Genomic DNA, 15,838 nt, shown 5'->3' on the forward strand with positions numbered 1-15,838 from the left:
CTCCCCCACTCTGGTTGTTAGAGACTTCTGCTCCTACCATCTTGACTCTTTTCCTTCAAATTCACACAAACGGTGCCAATTTATGAATACCAAAATTTCAGTCGTGTTCGGTCTGGCAGAACGGATCTTCAAATCTTTCAACACATGGTTCGGGTTGGGTGAATAGCTTCACATACAACAAGGTTAGGGGAAACTAATGTGTGTTCGGCGTGGCCCCTATGATGCTTAATTAGTCGATGCTCAGAATATGAAGATTGTATTAAAGTTGAGAGAACGAGAGAATATAATTGAGTGAATGTGTAAAACCATAAGAAGTACCTGGTATATATAGGACAGGAGGGGTAAGTTACCTTAATAGGGTATAATTCTTGTTAGGGCAAGATTCTACTCAAGGTAGGAGACTAGTGTCGGTAAGACTCTATCACCACAATGGCTGGCACTCTTTAATTGACCTAATGATATTAATTCAATCCCAAATTTATCGAGATCCGCTATATCTGTTATAGATTCTTAAGTTTTTTCGATTGTCAAAACTTTTTCTTGTTGGGCTCGGGTCGAGCGTATACCCTATCCAGATAGGGTTCGGTCTAATGGGCTCAACATTTAGGGCTTGGACCATGACTATTATTTTTTAATATCAATTGGGATTCTATCATGCTTGGGTTTTACATATAATAGGGAAGAGTGAATTTTGGGACACTTTTCTAAGTATCGGTTGTGTGGTTCAGGTCGGACCAGATCCATATATATTTAGGGACATCAACGTCCTTATTTAATTTAAAAACTATTATTCAATTACATTATTACAAAGAGGTTAATATACATATAAATAAATATTTCATTTCAATCATTTGTCCTGGTTTGAATTTTTTTGACCCAAATCACTAAATAAATTTATAAATAAAATTACACCTCTCGTCCTGTATATTTACTTTTTAACGATCTTTGTGATCTATACTATAAATTTCAGCACTACTCATATAATTGTTGATTAATTTATAAAATATTTATCATTGTGAGTGTTGATGAGACACTATTTAGTCACTTCATCGCCATGTCTAAGCCTCCTGGGATGTAATTGAGAAGAGCCAAACTCTTGAATATTTGAGTTTGACTCGTTTATAACCGAGTCGAGTTTGAAATTTAATTAACTAATATATTCATCGCTCACGAGCTTATTCGATCTTTTATCGAGCCTAGATGAACTTAATAAATATATATTATATTCAAATTTTCCTTAATTGCATTAATTAAAAAATAAATTTATGTTTAGAGAGAAATATAGTATTGTAATTAGAATTTCTAACTTTGTTTTAATATATAAATTTAATCAAATTTTATATATTTGTCATTAGTAAAATGTAAAATTTATAAATCAAATATTAAAACTATTATTTTTCATCAAAGAGCTAACCACGATCGAACCTAGCTATTCACGAGTTAACAAGCCAAATACTGTAAAACTTAAATAATTTGGTTTATTTATCTTAACGAGCATTATTAAACGAGCTGAGTTTCGAATAGATCATGACATGCGCCATTTTGTTCATTTACATCCTAGCTAGTGATATCATTAAAAAAAATCTAAATATGTCAAAAATCAAAAAATACATACACGAATATTTGACAACACATGCAGGAGACAAAATCGCTAAGAGAGATTAAGATCAAATTAAAATACAATTTATGTATCTCGTTTTTGTAAGCGAGATGAAGGGGAAGGGGGGGGGGGGGGGTGGGAAGCAAGGAAAAAAAAATTAAAGATCAAATATTATGTGAAAAAACTGAAATTGACACAACTCACAAATTAAATTATGTATCTCAGTTTTGTAAAATTAGTTCAAAAATTTAATGTATAATATTATCTTCACAAAGAAAGAGGACAAAATCGCAATACATTCTCAAAGGAACCATAATTTAATTTCGCATCCTAGTCTTTCATAGTGCGTAATTATCAAAGTACCAAGCACCTGAAACATTAGTTCTTAAAGCAGTATAAATCATATTGAAGTGATTATCAGCTTTTGGTACCCAAACTTTTCTTACAGAAGGTCAGTTTCTATAGATGTTGTGGAAGAGTGTTGGCAACACCGTAGGCAACATCTTTGCTGCAGATATCTGTCTGTAGTCTTCCTGCAGCTTAAAACAATATAGTTTGATATGACCAGGTCTATGACAGTAGTGACAAATATACTTACGTTTCCTTCTAGACCTTGAAGGAACAGTAGGCTGTGGCTTTGGTTTTGGAGGATCAATTGGTAAGACCTTTTTGCTTGAGCTTTCAGTACTGCTACTTTTCTTGACAAACACGGGGCCTTTCGAACTTTCACCAACCTCAAATTTGCTGTTTTCAAAACCTAAACCAGCCGTACCATCTCTTCCCATCATGAGTAGAGAATCAAGCATGGAAGTGCTTGAATTAAACTTATCCATTGTAGCTTTTACTTTTCTGAGTTCTTCCTTTACGTGACTTAATTTCATGTCTTTCTTACTCATCATAACTTCAAGCCTTGACACATCAGCCTTTAGATCAGGATTTTCTTTTGAATTATTTCTTTCAATCCAATCAGCATGTAGTTCTTCAAACACCATCCGAGCTTCTTCCATGGATATTATCTCATCACCTAAAACATTATCGCACACATTATCAGTAATGGAAGAATTTAAGCAGACTGACCTTTGGGAGGTGTTATGACCAGGTGTGGCAACACCTGCGACAACACCTAAAAAATTGACTTGAAACTTTTTTTTTGCTTTCCGGTAGGGCAGATAGGCAGTGTGGCTTTCTTCATCTTCCTGTTCTTCTTCATCAGACTCTTCATCACTTAAGAACGTATTCATGCCTTTCCTAAGCATGTTAGCACACTCATTTGCATAATGTCCAAAGCCTTGACACGCATGACATTGTACCGTGTCTAACTTCTTTGGTACTGATTTCTTATTCTCTTCCAATATCATTCGAGGCTTAGGAGTATCAGTAAGCTTCCTTGGTGACGGTTCTGGTCCAGTAATTCTCAAAGGCTTGCTAGGAAACATTGGAGCCTTGAGTTTTTGATCCTTCTTTCTTGTCTCTTTCATCTTCTTTAGATAATCATTGAATTTCATAGTCATGAGCGAGATCGAATCATCCTCTAAATCACACTGATGAACTTCTTGGTGGAATTGAACATACTCCTCATATGAGGGCTTTGAAGCTTGAAGTGCTATTGATTTCCCTTTATCCTTCTCTTGTGCTGTAAGGTTCATCTCAAAAACCGGAAAGATACTGATCAGTTCAGTCATCTTTATCTTTGAGGTGTCTTTCACTTCCTCAAGCGCCCAAATTTTCCCATTGAATCTCTTTGGTAAAGATCGAAGAACCTTGTTCACCATACTTTCACTAGCAATAGGTTCTCCAAGAGCATGCGCCTCTGTAGCTATCTCCATAAGTCTCTTATCATAATCAACAATAGTCTCATTCTCATCCATCCTAATATTCTCAAATTTTGTGTTTAGTAATCTCAGTCTTGTTCTTCTCACACTATCAGTTCCTTCACAGTGTTCTTAAAGAGTTTTCCATGCATCCTTAGCAACAGTGCAGTCAACTATGAGCCCAAACATTCTCATATCTATAGATGAAAAAATTGCATTGAGTGCTTTAGCATTGTAGCTTGAACTTTGTGTTTCCTCGGCGGTCCAAGTTTTTGCTGGCTTGATAATGTATTCTCCTTCTGGATCTAGCATCTTTGGAGGAGTCCAACCAGTCAGAATGTTTTACCAAGCACGAACATCCATCGCTTTGATAGTATATCGCATCCTAGTCTTCCATAGTGCGTAATTCATCCTATCAAGAACCGGAGGTTTCAAAAATGAGTTCGCAATAGACAATGAGTCCATCTTATTCCCTGTAATAAAATAAACAAACCAGGACCAGTTCTTAGTGTATCAAGAATATGGCTCTGATGCCACTTGTAAGGGAATGGGGGTTGCACATAAACAGTTTGAGGTGTTGTCACAAAGTGTTGACAACACCTACAATAACACCTTGAGTAATTTGCAGCGAAACATAATTGAAATGTGAATAAAATAAACAAAAAACCAAATAAATAGACTCAGATAAATAAGCAAGAGTATAAAATACTCTTGCAGTGCCTTGGGGCAAAACTTTAACTAGAAAATAATTCAAAGAGTTCTACAAACCCTAAAACTAGTGATCATTGTAAAAATTAATTTATCAAAACAAGTGAGAAAATAAAGAGTAAAAGTTCTTCTAAAAATTCTATATGAAATAGAATAAAGAAAACGATAAAAAAGATACAATTTTTCCTACATTCTCAAAGGAACCATAATTTAATTTCGCATCCTAGCTAACTTGAAAGAATTTTCTCGAAGGCATGTAAAGAAAACATGTGCGGTGCATATGAAGCCATGTTACTCCCGACGCTGTACAAATTATAGCCAATTCACGTGGATTTAACAATACCCACAATTTCTCTACACTAAAATTAAACCCGGCCCACACAATATGCATCTATAAATGAAGCTCCAAACTTAATGGACTGTCCCATATTCAAACTAAACACAACTTTTGTACAGAAACCAGTCCTATTTGGAGTCCATTTCAACAGCTAACTAGCTACTCTGTACTGAAATTCGACCTTGTTTCTTTGCACACAATTAATATGGCAGCTGCAGCAACAGGGATGCAACTAATTTTCGGAGCCGGCTCGAGTTCGAGAAATATTGTTGGTTCGAACCAGTTCGTTCCTTTGAGAAGTGTGCCAGTACTCTTCAAGAGGAACATGAAGTTTAGAGTCCGAAGCTGCATGTCGTCTGAGGTAAAACATATAACATAACATCATCATGTCAAATTTATCATGTATGTATATACATTTTTGATCGAGTTTGTTACATATATAATGAAATATATTAATTAATTGTTGATTCAAACAGGATGGTGATCATGATGTTGCAGATGGGGAGAAACAAAAAGCAGCAATTCCAATTCCACCTCAGTTGTTCTCAACACCTCCCCCGCCACCGCAACCGGAGGTACGTACCGTACGGTTAATCCATATCCTATAAATTAATTAATTAATTATATTTCTTTTCAATTACTTATATATACTAAATATTATACATTCAATATGTATGTATGTATGTATCCCAGGAGAGCACCAAGATTAGAAACATCATGGCATTTGACGGGCCAGGTCCGGAGAGGATCAACGGTCGGCTAGCCATGATCGGATTCGTAGCAGCAATTGCAGTGGAATTAACCAGAGGACAAGATATATTTTCCCAAATACAAAACGGAGGGATTCCGTGGTTTCTGGGGGCAACTGCTCTGCTATCCGTAGCATCTCTTGTCCCATTGTTTAAAGGCGTTAGCGCGGATTCGAGATCGAGGGGATTCATGACATCCGATGCAGAGCTTTGGAATGGAAGGCTTGCAATGTTAGGGTTGATAGCTTTGGCTTACACGGAGTATGTCAAGGGTGGGACTCTTGTGTGAATGTTTGTTATATATATATGGGCATGTTTTATTCCATTATATATAGCTGTGTTTAAATAATTAATTATTATGTAAAATATTCTAATCATATAGTGTGATATTTTCTAGTGACAATCTATTATATATATTAATCTTTACATAGTTGCCCTCCACCCGTTCTAGCCACTATTATATATATTTATATATATATATATATATTAGGAGGATGCACGTGCTTTGCACGTGAAACTCTTCACTAATGTGTTATTTAATATAATAACTTAGAAATAATTTTTTAATTGAGATGTCTTAATCTTGCGACAACTCTTATATTTGAAATAGGTTTTGAGCAGTCGGATAATGTATTCCAGTATGCCCAATTAATTCATTTTCTCAGCCTTGATTTTGGATTGTATATATGAACTAGCTTCTTCAATTGGTCTTGAGCTTCATGTAGGGTTGTCAATTCGGGTAGGTCGGATCGATTCGGGTCGGGTTGAAGAATTTTTTTAAAAGAATCTCTCAACCCGAACCCGACTCAACCCAAAAACGACCAACCCGAACCCGAACCCGACCAACCCGACTAATCCGATCAACCCGAACCAACCCGATTTATATTTTTAGTTTTAAAATTTTTTAAAAAAATAATTAAATTAAATTTCAAAAAACACAATAATAATAATATTTAATTAAACACATAATAACAAAATCTAAGTTTATATATAATTTAAATTTGAAATTGTAGTTGTAAATAATTTAAATTATACTTAGTACAAAAAATAAAAAAATTATTTTAAAACATCAAAATTGTAAAATAAACATTAAATGACGAAAATCTATTATAAATATATAATAAATTTTTTTCAAACATACAAAACATAAAAATGTAGCAAATATCTTTCATAATTTCATAAAAAATAATAATTAAAAAAAATTCGGGTCACTGGTTGACCCAAACCCAACCCAAACCCGATTAATTTTTTCGGGTTAGCTTTCGGGTCAACTTGATTTGACCCAAACCCAAAAACCCCCAACCCTAACCCGATATATTTTGGGTCAACTCGTGTCGGGTTGACGGGTTGGGTTCAATTTTGACACCCCTAGCTTCATGGATATGATTTCTGACTAGCTAGATTGCTTAATCTTGGACTGGTTGATTTTCGAATGGACTACTAGAAATATATCTTCGTGTTTTGTCAAATACCAAAACTTATTCTGAAAATTTCTCTCTTTTTGGTTTTTGATTAAACTAAGCAGCTCTTCTTTCTTTTATTGATATATTCTTCGAAAATCAATTATTTCTCTTCAAACATTCTTCAAGCAGTTTCCCCTTAATTAATTTGATATATATAAAATATCTTCATTGTATTTCTTGAAATACTTAAAAATTATATTTATTACGTCTCCTCGATATCTGCAATTCATTGAAAATATTTACCATGAATAACTCTTCACATTTTCCAAATAATTCTACAAATAGTTTCGAATTACATAAATTTGATCATATCAACAAATTCTTAGCATAGTGATCATGGAAGCAATTATCAAAGAGTACGAAATCATTGTTCATCAGAAGTTGATGTCCCTAGAGGCTAAGGTGGAAATGCTGCAAATTCATAGGGTTACTCCTTATCCGCCAGTAGGAGCTGGGTGACTGTAGTGACCCATACAGTGATCACCTAATAATCAAATATTTAAACATGCAATTAAATAATAAATAATCTTAATTAGAGTAAATGCAAAACTTAAAAAAATAAACCAATACCAGAAAGTAAAACCTAGTGTTCAACCCTGACATCCAGCCTTGATCACCACCTAAACTCCCTGACTTTAGGAATAACAACATGCATCGGTCCCATTGAATGGGGTAACTAGATAACAGAAAATAACCGGAAGTGAGCCTAACACGCTCCGAAATTGTCCTTAGCCCAAAACTTCATATTTTGTCCGATTAATTCCAAATTAAGCCCATAATCCATGATTAACTATTTTTACTTAATTAATCTTGTAAAATGGTGTTGGGCTACTACAGTGACTGTCTCGAATAAAGAAAAAAAATCAAGCAACGACTTGGTATAAACAGGTCTGACGACATCTTCAAGTCTAAAAATGTTTCTCTTTTGAAACTTGTGAAAGAGCTTCAGACACTAGAAAAAATCAACTATTATCCAAGTTGTCGGGAGACATCATCAGGTGAACTGGTCACCTGGATGTCTTTCTGAAAAATGGTTGTTGAATGGGAGATTGTCATTGTACAACATAATCTTTGAATGAAATATATTTTATTTTCCTTATTTTAATTTGCTGTATATTTTTTTTTATGCAAATTATATATTATTTTTAACTGTCTAACATTTATCAATATAATCACCGATATTGAAATAAGACAAGAATAAGAGTAAAAAGGCATAGTCATTTTTTTTGGCGTGTCAGTTGATTGTAGTCTTCAATATGCTAGAAAATCAGTTGGTTCATCTAATAGCCTTCTATGGAGAATAACAGTTCCCATGAAACTGATATCTCTTTATTTGTTTTTGTCACTTGTAAATGCTGTCACAAATTGGTCTATGATACCCAAATTTACGTGAGTCCTTGATTGATTAGTCCTTTGGTAATCCAAACTTGAATCAACCTGACTGGTTTTATTGAATATATCCTATAATGTTCGTGCTTTGTGTTTAGTGTGCTTGTGAGATGAATAATATGTGTTGAATTTTGAATGATGTACATAAGAAGAATTTTGCAATGAATGAAGTGTTCGAGAGTATACAATGTATGATTTTATTCTTTTTGCATCATAATTCTGTCTATATCTGCTTTGAACTGATCTTTCATGTGATTTAAAGTTATGTTTTCCAGTCATTTGATCTTGACTAGATTTCAGGTCTTTCTTTTCACATGAGTTTTGTGGAAGATAACCAATTCCAAATTTTTGAAAATTGCTCCAGCTCTTCACTGTTTCAACATTTTGTGAGGAAGGATTACTCATGGATTTGACAAAATGAATACATTTTCCTTCACACATATTTAAATTTGGTTGGTATCTACTTCAGAACTGCTTGTATCTTCTTTAAAACCTAGACCAGTCTTATCATTACCTGGCCTTTGCAGTTCATGAATTGTGTTTAGAGTACTAACTGAAGATTTATTCCATGTTTGAATTAGCTCAGTTAATTTCAAGTTTTCTGATCTTAACGGCTGTTTCTCATCATCTAAATCATTATTTTCAATTCTAAGCCTAGCAATTTCTACCTCTAAATCAGCTTTGTTTGGAAGTTCATTTTGCTTTGCCTTAACTTCTTCAAATCCTAAACATAATTTGTGATATTCATTAGCCATTTAGTGCATTGCATTAGCTAACTCTTCTTGTAAAAAATCAGTAGAGTTGAAACTTAGTACCTGTTTACTTGTAGAAAAATTAACAGGCATCTGCACACTAGTAGAAGGACGGTATTCATGATCCATGAAACAACAATCTTTTTCTTTGTTTGAACTCAAAGAACATCAAGATTCTTCAATATCTTCTATTTTAGAATTCTCAGAATGTTCAGTCTATTCACTGTTGTCTTGCTTAATAAACTGCTGCCAAATAATTTTTGCAGTAGAACATGTTTTCATAGTTTTGAATGAACATTTATCTATGGTGGTGTTTCAGAAACTTTTGGCAATCTCACTAAAAACATCAATTCGAGAATTGTTGGTTCGAACCAGTTCGTTCCTTTGAGAAGTGCGCCACTCTTTAAGAGCAACTTGAAGTTTAGAGTCCAAAGCTGCATGTCGTCTGAGGTAAGAGTTTGTTACATAATGAAATAATGGTACATTGCTGAAAAATCCCCAATCCAAACATTTTTTGCTCTGCACTCCCTAGCCACTTTTTTGTACCATAATTTTTGTTAATTTGTACCATATCTTATATGGTTTTGTACCACATGATGTATGATTTTGTAACACATTTTATGACTAGGGACCCCAAAGCAAAACATGTTTGTATTTGGGGATTTTTCAGCAAATTGCCCATGAAATATATTAATTAATTAATTGTTGATTCAAACAAGATGGTGATGATGTTGCAGCTGGGGAGAAACAAAAAGCAGCAATTCCAATTCCACCTCAGTTGTTCTCAACACCTCCCCCGCCACCGCAACCGGAGGTACGTACCGTACGTTTAATCCATATCCTATAAATTAATTCATTATATTTCTTTTCAATTACTTATACTAAATATTATACATTCAATATGTATGTATGTATGTATGTATGTATGTATGTATGTATGTATGTATGTATGTATCCCAGGAGAGCACCAAGATTAGAAACATCATGGCATTTGACGGGCTAGGTCCGGAGAGGATCAACAGTCGGCTAGCCATGATCGGATTCATAGCAGCAATTGCAGTGGAATTAACCAGAGGACAAGATATATTTTCGCAAATACAAAACGGAGGGATTCCGTGGTTTCTGGGGGCAACTGCTCTGCTATCCGTAGCATCTCTTGTCCCATTGTTTAAAGGCGTTAGCGCGGATTCGGGATCCAGGGGATTCATGACATCCGATGCAGAGCTTTGGAATGGAAGGCTTGCAATGTTAGGGTTAATAGCTTTGGCTTACACGGAGTATGTCAAGGGTGGGACTCTTGTGTGAAAGTTTGTTATATATATATGGGCATGTTTTATTCCATTATATATAGCTGTGTTTAAATAATTAATTATTATGTAAAATATTCTAATCATATAGTGTGATATTTTCTAGTGACAATCTATTATATATATTAATCTTTACATAGTTGCCCTCCACCCGTTCAACATAATGAGAAGTTCAAAAGAAGGATAAAAGTGGAGAGAAGAAGGGGAAAAATTCTAGAAACTAAGTTTGGAATAATTTCAGAAGACGTTATCAATATTTATAATTGAATTTTTTTTTTACGGAATTTATAATTGAAATTTTCAATCCGTAACACTAAAGACACGTGTGACTTTTTTTTCCTCCTTAACTTTGCCCCTTACGAGAATTACCAAAACAGCTTTGTGTCGATTCGTGATATCATTGTTTCAACTCATATACACACACATATATTTATGTCCATATCTCTTACAATATTTGTCTTTGACATTAATGCATGTCTTCATTGTCTCTAGATCTTCAATAAGTTTTTATAAGAGTTTTTAATGAAGTTGCACATGTTTTAATTGAGATGTCTGAATCTTGCGACAACTCTTATATTTGAAATAGGATTTGAGCAGTCGGATAATGTATTCCAGTATGCCCAATTAATTCATTTTCTCAGCCTTGATTTTGGATTGTATATATGAAGTAGCTTCTTCAATTGGTCTTGAGCTTCATGTAGGGTTGTCAATTCGGGTAGGTCGGGTCGATTCGGGTCGGGTTGAAGAATTTTTTTAAAAAAATCTCTCAACCCGAACCCGACTCAACCCAAAAGCGACCAACCCGAACCCGAACCCGACCAATCCGACTAATCCGATCAACCCGAACCAACCCGATTTATATTTTTAGTTTTTAAATTTTTTTAAAAAATAATTAAATTAAATTTCAAAAAACACAATAATAATAATATTTAATTAAACACATAATAACAAAATCTAAGTTTATATATAATTTAAACTTGAAATTGTAGTTGTAAATAATTTAAATTATAATTAGTACAAAAAATAAAAAATTATTTTAAAACATCAAAATTTTAAAATAAACATTAAATGACGAAAATCTATTATATCAATATATAATAAATTTTTTTCAAACATACAAAACATAAAAATGTAGCAAATATCTTTCATAATTTCATATAAAATAATAATTAAAAAAAAATTCGGGTCACTGGTTGACCGAACCCAACCCAAACCCGATTAATTTTTTCGGGTTAGCTTTCGGGTCAACTTGATTTGACCCAAACCCAAAAACCCCCAACCCTAACCCGATATTTTTCGGATCGACTCGTGTCGGGTTGACGGGTTGGGTTCAATTTTGACACCCCTAGCTTCATGGATATGATTTCTGACTAGTTAGATTGCTTAATCTTGGACTGCTTGATTTTCGAATGGACTACTAAAAATATATCTTCTTGTTTTGTCAAATTGTTGCAAATTCTTAAAGACACGTGTGATGAAAATTGTTGCTAATTGGATGGCCCGAATTGGCCGATTTCCATCCGAGCCCCACAATTTTCATGTGGGCCCGGATGAAAATTGTGTTTTGATCAATCCGGGTCATCCATTTGTAGAGGGGCAGGGGCAGGGGCAGGGGCAGGGTCAGGGTCGAATGACCCCTTCATATCATTGTTTGAAAAAATAATGATAAATAAAATTACGGTAAATTGGGAATAAATACCTATCTATAAAATGTTTTGATGTTCAATTCCTACATCAGATAAATTAATTTTCCACTACCTGACACACCTCAAATCTTTCTACTCGCTCTCTGATAGAAAGATTCACTCATTTTTTTTACTTTATTTATTTATTTATTTATTATTATTATTGTTATTATTATTTTTATTTAACAATTGGTTGTCTCTCCTTCCTCTCTTATTTACTCGTTTCACGACACACCTTCTTCTACAAAAAGTCCCACAGCAAAAAAATCGAAGAACACCCACTCACCTCAAATTTGTCTCGCCATTCTTACACTGTCATCTAATCTCATTTACCTTTGTTTTCTCCTCCATTTAACCATTATCGTTTACTCCATCAGCATATACAAAACATGTGTGTGTTCATGCTGGTTTCTTCAATTTGTCGCATATTTTATTGCAGATTTTTATTCGATTTACCGCTTGTTTTTGTTTGATTTTCGTAGAATTTTGTATAATTTGCCTTCGTGTTTTGATAATTTTTTGGACGAAGGTTTTTGTTTGATTTGTCGATACTTTTTGGTTTTACTTCACATATTTTTGTTCAATTCTCTGTGGTCTTTTGTTGTAGGTTTTTGTTCGATTTGTGTTGGTTTTAAGAATATGCCGTAGTTAATTTCATATTATTTTTGGATGATTTGTTGATTTTTTTGTTCTATTTTAATTTTTTGTTTTTATTTTTGTTTTTGAATGGCATTGCTCTGTATTTTTAATTGGTTTTAATTGTAGGTTGGGACTATACTTCTTGAATTTTGATCATTTGTTCAATATCTTGTTTTTCCATGCCTAATTTGAGGGGAAAACGGTGGTCTTATTTCTGAATGGGAATGGATGAAATTGAAATTCTTGTTGTTTGTGGTAGGATTCAAGATTTCAAACTTTCTTATTTGTCATACATTGAAATTAGGTTCTTGATTATCAAGAATGGTTGTATGATGCTAAACTTCTTTGATATTTGTGTTTGAATCTCTATTTTATTTGGGGTAAATTGCATATATCACCCTTATTACAATTTTTAAGCTATTAACCCCCGTGATTCTAGATTTGTATCATACACATCCCTTTTCGCTAAAAAATGACGAAAATGTCCTTGACTTTTATGAACTATTTAATTTATCATTTATTTTATGTAGGGGTATTTTCGTTATTTTTTAGTTGAAAAGGGTGTGCATGCTTCAAATCTAGAATTATAGGGGGTTATCAGCTTAAAAATTTTCACAGGGGGTTATTAGCTAACACGGGATTTCACAAGGATGATATATGCAATTTCCCCATTTTATTTTTATTTTTTTAAAAAAGTAGAACATCAAGATTAATGGTCTCATTCTTCAGCATCGTATCAAGCTACCTTTTGTTTTATTGATGCTAAACTTCTATGATATTTTGTGTTTGCATCCCTATTTTGTTTTTTTTTTTTAAAGACGTAGGACATGGAGATTAATGCTTTCATTCTTAAGCATCATATCAAGCTAACGTTTGTTTTATTGAGAAAAGTGGAGGATTTGGCGTGTCTTTGGTTTGGTGATCTTTGGCTAGTGTAAGAAATCACAAATGTTATGGTTGATGATGCACGAGTTTATATTGAGAAATGAATTTTAGTTTTGGCTTTGGTTGTATGGTAAAGATTTTAAAAGGTTTGAAAAGTATGAATTATATTGATATGACACCCATTTAGGATTTTTTTTTCCAAAAATGTAATTTATTGATGAATGAATTCTTAAAACATATTGAAGCCAATTTATTTTTTATATTGAGACTTTTGTATAGAACATGTATCGACAATTTGGAAGCTAATTTATACATCAAAATGGGATGTCGAATATTCTTTTGTGTTTATGTTTTTTATTTAGTATTTTGACTATATTATTATTGAGTTTGATGGTATTTTTTTTTTCAATGAACATAGAAGCTTATTTTTGTATCTAAATTGGTTATGGTGATCTTATTTTATATGTTCTGATGCAGATATCAATTGACAAAAAAATGATTCAAATTAGTGTTATAGGAGAAGGAATGAGGATGCGACTGGTACCTATTACAGAAACATGATGAATAAGTTTGAAGAAAAACTTAACAAGGAGCAACAGAAATGGATAAAAAGTGCAATGTTGTATAGTGTTGTGTTCATATATGAAATAACCAAGACCCTGATGATACGTACACATATATATGATGTCATATTTTAACTATATTAATCTTGTAAGTAATTTTTATTGTATCGAAGTTTGCAACATTAGTACAACGTAACAATGTAGTTGCTACCAAAAATAATTAAACGAGTCAAGATCGTGATATAACACACATATATATGTAATACCATATTTTAAAAATATTAGTACCGCAAGTTGACTTAATTGTATAACATTTTGCCACATTAGTTACTATGTAACATTGAAACTTATACTGAACATATGTGAAATAACTAAGACCATGATGTTACGCATATATGTATATGAAACCATATTTTAACTATATTAGTAATACAAATTACTACGCAACAATGCAATTGGTATTCAACATATATACATGAACGAATCAAGATCATGATGTAACATACGTATGTAACAATACTATATTTTAACTATAATTAGTACTGCAACTTTACCACATTATTCTACATTAGTACTACGTAACAATGTAATTGGTACTGAGATCATTTGAAAGGTGTGACTCAAGATCACCACTATTGAAAATAAGTATGGAAAATGTATCAAATTAAAAAAAATCTCATACAACAATTATACATTATTATAATTCATTTTCAAGCTAAATTACTACGTATCGATATAATTGGTACTGCGTTTCTGACACACACCAATACCACCATGAAAAACATGTATGAAAAATGTATCAAATTTAACAGAATCTAATACCACAATGAGACATTATTATACTTCATTTTCAAGCTAAAGTACTACGTATCGATATAATTGGTACTGCGTTTCTGAACACGCACCAACACCACTATGGAAAATATGTATGGAAGATAAACCGAATTTAACAAAATCTCATACGACAATTAGTTATACTTCATTTTCAAGCTAAAGTACTACATATCGATATAATTGGTACTGCGTTTCTGACATGCACCAACACCATCATGGAAAATATTTATGGAAGATGTACAAAATTTAACAGAATGTCATACCACAATGAGACATTATTATACTTCATTTGCAAGTTAAAGTACTATGTATCGATATAATTAGTACTGCATTTCTGACACGCACCAACACCACCATGAAAAACATGTATGTAAAATGTATCAAATTTAACAGAATCTCATACCACAATGAGACATTAGTATACTTCATTTGCAAGAAAAAGTACTATGTATCGATATAATTGGTACTGCATTTCTGAACACGCACCAACACCACTATGGAAAACATGTATGGAAGATGTACCGAATTTAACAAAATCTCATACCACAATTAGAAATTATTATACTTCATTTTCAAGCTAAAGTACTACATATCGATATAATTGGTATTGTGTTTCTGACATGCACCAACACCACCATGGAAAACATGTATGGAAGATGTACAAAATTTAACAGAATCTCATACCTCAATGAGACATTATTATACTTTATTTGCAAGCTAAAGTACTACGTATCGATATAATTGGTACTGCGTTTCTGAACACGCACCAACACCACTATGGAAAACATGTATGGAAGATGTACCGAATTTAACAAAATCTCATACCACAATTAGACATTATTATACTATATTTGCAAGTTAAAGTACTACGTAGCGATATAATTGGTACTATGTTTCTGACCACGCACCAACACCACCATGAAAAACATGTAGGGAAGATGTACCAAATTTAACAGAATCTCATACCACAATGAGACATTATTATACTTCATTTGCAAGCTAAAGCACTACATATCTATATAATTGGTACTGCGTTTCTGAACACGCATCAAAACGATGATGTTACACATATATCATAGATGTATAACCATATGTTTGAGTGTAAATATATGTTTT

The 15,838-nt window shown here is 33.0% G+C and overlaps 2 protein-coding genes across 2 annotated transcripts; both read left to right on the forward strand.

The window, feature by feature from the left end:
• Positions 1 to 4,696: 4,696 nt before the first annotated feature.
• On the forward strand, positions 4,697 to 5,494 carry LOC140876380 (early light-induced protein 2, chloroplastic-like). The gene is made up of 3 exons (XM_073280334.1): positions 4,697 to 4,817; positions 4,933 to 5,031; positions 5,150 to 5,494. The coding sequence occupies exons 1-3, from the start codon at positions 4,782 to 4,784 to the stop codon at positions 5,492 to 5,494; spliced, it is 480 nt and encodes a 159-aa protein (XP_073136435.1). The 5' UTR covers positions 4,697 to 4,781.
• A 3,619-nt stretch (positions 5,495 to 9,113) lies between these two features.
• LOC140873905 (early light-induced protein 2, chloroplastic-like) lies at positions 9,114 to 10,114 on the forward strand. Its single transcript, XM_073277189.1, has 3 exons — positions 9,114 to 9,183; positions 9,529 to 9,623; positions 9,770 to 10,114. The coding sequence occupies exons 1-3, from the start codon at positions 9,114 to 9,116 to the stop codon at positions 10,112 to 10,114; spliced, it is 510 nt and encodes a 169-aa protein (XP_073133290.1).
• The last annotated feature ends 5,724 nt before the right edge of the window (positions 10,115 to 15,838 follow it).

The sequence above is a fragment of the Henckelia pumila genome, chromosome 1 (assembly GCF_033568475.1).
Source record: "Henckelia pumila isolate YLH828 chromosome 1, ASM3356847v2, whole genome shotgun sequence".
Lineage (NCBI taxonomy): Eukaryota > Viridiplantae > Streptophyta > Magnoliopsida > Lamiales > Gesneriaceae > Henckelia > Henckelia pumila.